The sequence below is a fragment of the Peromyscus eremicus genome, chromosome 1 (assembly GCF_949786415.1).
Source record: "Peromyscus eremicus chromosome 1, PerEre_H2_v1, whole genome shotgun sequence".
Lineage (NCBI taxonomy): Eukaryota > Metazoa > Chordata > Mammalia > Rodentia > Cricetidae > Peromyscus > Peromyscus eremicus.
The window spans coordinates 168,400,029-168,405,144 of NC_081416.1; the positions used below are offsets into that span (position 1 = coordinate 168,400,029).

At 50.4% G+C, this 5,116-nt stretch overlaps 1 protein-coding gene across 3 annotated transcripts; it reads left to right on the plus strand.

Moving 5' to 3' along the window:
* Positions 1 to 561: 561 nt before the first annotated feature.
* On the plus strand, positions 562 to 3,871 carry LOC131924897 (CD177 antigen-like). Of its 3 annotated transcripts, none has more exons than XM_059280144.1 (6): positions 562 to 731; positions 1,582 to 1,686; positions 1,773 to 1,913; positions 2,709 to 2,945; positions 3,035 to 3,160; positions 3,460 to 3,871. In XM_059280144.1, exons 2-6 carry the CDS (start codon positions 1,623 to 1,625, stop codon positions 3,696 to 3,698), a joined length of 807 nt encoding a protein of 268 aa, XP_059136127.1. In that variant the 5' UTR covers positions 562 to 731; positions 1,582 to 1,622; the 3' UTR covers positions 3,699 to 3,871. The 3 variants fall into 3 exon arrangements, with proteins under 3 accessions (XP_059136127.1, XP_059136135.1, XP_059136144.1); XM_059280152.1 differs by lacking the exon at positions 562 to 731 and adding an exon at positions 736 to 823; XM_059280161.1 differs by lacking the exon at positions 562 to 731 and adding an exon at positions 736 to 803.
* Positions 3,872 to 5,116: the final 1,245 nt, after the last annotated feature.

Genomic DNA, 5,116 nt, shown 5'->3' on the forward strand with positions numbered 1-5,116 from the left:
AATATAACATCTGAAGTACGTTACATGGTTTTAGAAACGCTTGGCTTCGAAACTAGTTACTTTGTATATAGTTACTATGTTACTATTTCTAAGAAAAGAAATCAGGGCCAGCAAAACAACTCCGCCGGTAAAGGGACCTATCCATGAGCCTGAAATCCTGAGTTGGACTCCTGGGGCTATGCAGTGCAAGGAGAAACTCACTCCCCAAATTGTCCCCTGTCGTGTGCACCTTGACATACGATTGTCAAACACATGCACACAGATATATTAAAATGTAATAAAAGAACTGACAAATGTGTATAATCTGAGTGGTCACCCGCACAGTAATGACGAGGGTAATATCTGTGATAACGACCTGTGCGGTCACCGGCTCACTGCTCATAGGTACAATTTAGAAGCATTTTAAGTGACAGGGCAACGGACTTTCCACCACGTGGCACTCCAGGATACCATGTGACCCTGCAACTGGAGGAGGATGACCTAAGCAGCAACTGCCACTGACCGTTGCCCAACACTCATTTTCTGCGCATGCATGCCTTGTGAAGAGCCCAGTAATTGGCATCTCTGGGGACCAATAGGATGCAGCCGTTCTCCAGGCTCACCCAATGAAGTTTGCAAAGGATTCTCATAAGCCAATGGGACTTCGAGTGTCTTTGCTTACCTTGTCCTGTGACCCTGGGAGGAGACAGAGGTGAGACTGGAACGTTTCAGGACACGCCTCCCAAGATCTGGTGAGTGGAACCAGAAAGATTCTGCTGCTTAAAAGAGAAAAAGAACAGGGAAAGGCCAGATCCCAGAAGCCAGTGAGGATAAACAGGAAAAAGTAGGGGAAGGGAACAGGCCGTCATGCCTCTGAGGGAAGAGGCTGGGCCTGGACTCCTGGGCCGGAGCATGGATGCCTGAGTCTGATAAACAGGGACTGAAGTCTTGGGTCTGAGGGAGAACAGGGCCTGGGAACCCGAATCGGATGCGGGATGGGGGGGGGGGAGGGAGTGGAGGATGGCGGAGGGACTCTGGTTTTAGGAAGCTGGGTTTGTTTTCCTGGGTCTTGTGTCTCTGTGAGGCATCTGGGTACTAGACAGCCAGCCATGACAGCAGGAGGAGCCCACGGTTGCTACTCCTTCATGGCAGGGTGCTGAGTACTGTACACTTAGGCCTGAAGAAGGAAGATGAGTGACCAGAATCTTGGGTCCTGTGGGGTAGGAGGAGCAGAAACTGAATGTCACATTCCTAGGATAGACAAGCCAGGTCCCTCAGATTCAAGATCTGGGCAGATTGGGTGCTGAGAGCTGAGACCTTGAGAAGGACCTGCTTACGATCTGAAGTCCTGAGGCAGAGGGCTCCGTGACCCAGGATCCATGTAGACACTGAAGGAACAGACTTGCTGGATTCTTGGAGTTGGGAATCCATGGCTGAGTCTGAAAATTGCAGCCATAGAACATGAGGCACAGTAAGGCTGCTGTAACTCCCAAGCAACTCAGGACAGACTAGCGTCACGCGCGGGCATACCTTAAAGTTGGCACAGGCCAAGGGTTAATCCCTGTCTGTCTGTCTGTCTGAACTGTCTCCTGTTTCCATCAGTTCCCAGGTCCCGACCAGCTCTTCCCAGCAGAAGAGAAGCCATGGCAGCCTGCTGCATCCAGTATTTCCTGCTCCTCTTCCTGCTGGGCTTCACCCCCTTCTCAGGTAAGGGTGTAAAAGAAGAGCAGTGGGTACAGCATCAGTTGTGGCTCCCTGTCTCTCACAAACCCTGGGGATTTTCCTCTCCACAGATACTCTTCTCTGTAAGGAGGGGGTCATGGTGACATTTGGCTCCGGTTTCCCTAAGGCAGTTGTTGACTGGACCTCACAGGGAACCAAGATTGCTGGACCTAAGGAGGCATGTTATGAGACCCTTGTGCTAATAGACGTAGGTATGTGGGATGTGATGGAGGGACGCACTCCCATACTTGCCAGCCCAGCCCTGCACTGGGTTCTGTGCCATGGAGTTCCTGCTCAGCTCCCCTACTGCCTAGGCTCTTCCTCTGTGCCTTGTTATCTGGGTCATGATGGGAATATATAAGGTAGTCCTGTGGTAATTAGGGGGAAAACCCTGGACTTGCTCCCCACTACCATGTGAACTGGGTGTGGTGGCACCTGTCTGTAATGGCAGCATGGAGCTGTGGGTGGAGACAGTCGACTTCATCTGCAGCTGTGTAGGGAGTTCCAGAGGAGCCTGGACTGGATGAGACTCAGGGTTGGAAAAATGTAAGGAAAAAGGGAGGGAAGGGAGGAGGGAGGGATAAAAAGAGGGAAGGAAGGATACTGAGAGCCTGATTGGGACTCTGCTAAGCCACTGAGTCCTTTTGCAGCTTTACAGAAGTGGGAAAGGAGAGAAGCAGACCACAGGGAGCCAGCTGTGGGTGTGAAGGGCAGAGTGTGCAGACAAATCCAGCAGGGTAGAGGAGATGGTGAGCAGAGTGAGGCTGCAGCCTGTAGGAGGGGCTCAGGGCAGACTGTGGAGACTCTTCAACAGGATGTGCAGGGGCAGGGCAGAAGGAGCCAGGCTTGTGCTGCAGGCTTTGGCGGACACAGGACATGCTGGGTCCCATTGTCACTGGGCGTTGTGCTCTCCCTGTGACTGGGAACATCAGGGGACCCAAGAAGTGGGCTCCCAGGCCTGGCCATCCTCCCCATCCAAGCCTGGCTTTCACTCTTGTCTCTCTTAGGTCCCAAATCTCTCCTAGTGGGGAGCAAAGGTACAGGCATCCCTAAGGATGAGGATGTCCACAATATCCGTATGTATGATTACTCGGGTGTGGGTATATATCCTGATAACGGCACTGTCCTTATGTATTCTCATGGTCCTGGAATTTTGGCTGCCATATATCACGAGACCTGTCATGCTGATCTGTGCAACAGCGATAACACCACCAGAGTCCTCCTTAGGGGCCTTCATGTTGCAAGTATGGGATCTGGGCACACAGACTTGAGCGATCTGTCTAGGGCTGCAGCTGAGAGCACACTGTACAGCCAACTCCTCCTCTCTTCTCAGCCGCCGATCAGTCAAAAAACAACAGGTGTCCTGTCTGCTTGCACTATTGGGGCTCCTGCCGCAAAAACTTTGTCTTCTGTCCAAAGGACACTGGTTGTTATGATGGTGAAATTGCCACTGAAGGAGGTGAGTGCTGGAGGCTGCATCCCCAGGATGAGGGAGACAGAGGCCATGACTCCAGAGACTCAGCAGGAGGATGGGGACTGAACCCTGGGTGTGAGGGGAGGTCAGAGGCCCTCACTGCTGTAGCAGAGGGAGTGTGGATGGAGTCTAGAACCCTGGGACTGAGGGAAAAATTCAGGATCTGGGCTCCTGCATCCATAGAAAGAGGGCTGGAGCCTGGATTCCTGGGTGTGAGTTTTTTTTTAGGTTTCCTGAACTATCCCTTCCTTCCCTTTGAACCTGACTGGATCTTCATCTTCTAGGTGGAGTTAATGCCAATTTTAGCATTAAAGGATGTCTGGACATGATGACTAAAAACATATTTAAGAGAGACAAAACACTTGGGATCTTCAGCGTGTTGGAAAACGTGAACTCAATCACTATAAATTCATCCGCACATATGTTTGTCCCTGTCACCCTGGCTTGGGTGTTAGGGCTGGGGCTCTCTTTAGCCCTTTGTCTGGAGGGCTTGGTCCTCTCAGATGAACCCATTTTCCTGTGATTCCTAATCCCTATTGGCTGCCCACACCCATCCCTCCTCTGACATCATAACCTATGACCTTACACTTGGAAGTGTCAGCCTGTGCTGTCCTGGTGCCATCAACCCTCACCACACATCTCTGCCTCCTGATATTTCTACATGGGAGGTACTGAACTCACTGTGCCCCAGAGGGGACACATACACATGTTCAACACACATGTGGAATAATAAACTCACTGTTTTTTCCCCAAATACTTGTTTTTCAATGTGACCAGCTGAACACCAATGGTGGGATCCATTGCTCTGCCAAGGCCTGGCCTCCATAGTGCTGTGTGACAAAATGTTTCCTGGGGAGACTCAACATACACATCTACTCACTGCAGATTGGGACCCTTGGCCAAAGTCCAACTTGGTGAACCAATCCGTTTTATATTAGAGTTACAAGAAAATGTTTGGGTCAAGAATTACTTACAGGAGCAGAAATGACTCCAAGACAGCTCATCACCAAAGCCTACTTCTGCATGAGTGAGCGCTCCCAGACCTGGATCCTGGGGAACATGGCACAGCCTACAGGCAGCTCCACAGGCTGGAGGGTGTCTTTTCCAGGTGCCTCAGTTGGTCTAAACCTCTTGCAGGCAGCTGGTCTGGTCTCTGAGTCTCCTTTGTAACTTATTGCTTGCCCTGGCTGAGAGGGGATTGGGGGATCTGGTTGGTTTCAGGAACTTCCTGAAGTTATTTTGAGTTGTTTAGCTTCCTGTTTAAGGAAGGAATGTTTCCATCTCAGAGGAAACTTTCACAACACATGGGTGATTCCAAGGCTGCTTTGCTTTCTTTTTCCTGGTGCTGTAGCTAAAGCACAGGGCCTCACTGGGACCTAGGGGATCACTGGTCGCTGGGCCTTACTCAGTCTGACCTGTGACCCTCAGCTGCTTGTGTGTGTGTGGTGGTATTTTACTTGTACTGAAATGTGATTTTAATTGTATGTTAATAAATAAAGTTGCCTGGAGGTCAGAGTTTTAGAGCCATAGCAAGTGCGTAGCGGTGGTGGCGCACGCCTTTAAGGACCTGGAGGGCGGTACATACAGGCAATGACAAGGCAGTCACGTGTTTAAGTTTACAACCAATGAGAAGGCAGAACAGCTAGACTATAAAAAGGCATACACACAGGAAGTAGGCCCCTTTTTCGGAGAGCTCTCTTGGCTGAAGCAGGATAGCTGAAGCAGGAAGGGTAAGGCTCTTAGTTCTGACCTCTTGGCTTTCTTCTCTGAATCGGCTCTGTGTTTCTTATTTAATAAGACGGTTGGTTACATCTACATGTGTGTGAGGATTTGGTTCTATTCTTCCACAATGTGGTTCTGGGGCACTGAACTCAATTCATCAGCTTAGAGAGAGGCAGGTCCCATTACCCACAATGAACCATCTCACTGACTGATTTTAGA

Coding starts and splice junctions, on each gene's coding strand:
- LOC131924897 (XM_059280144.1), top strand. CDS start 1,623: ATGGCAGCCTGCTGCATCCAGTATTTCCTGCTCCTCTTCCTGCTGGGC. Junction 1,687..1,772: donor GGGCTTCACCCCCTTCTCAG/GTAAGGGTGTAA, acceptor TCCTCTCCACAG/ATACTCTTCTCTGTAAGGAG. Junction 3,161..3,459: donor TGAAATTGCCACTGAAGGAG/GTGAGTGCTGGA, acceptor TTCATCTTCTAG/GTGGAGTTAATGCCAATTTT.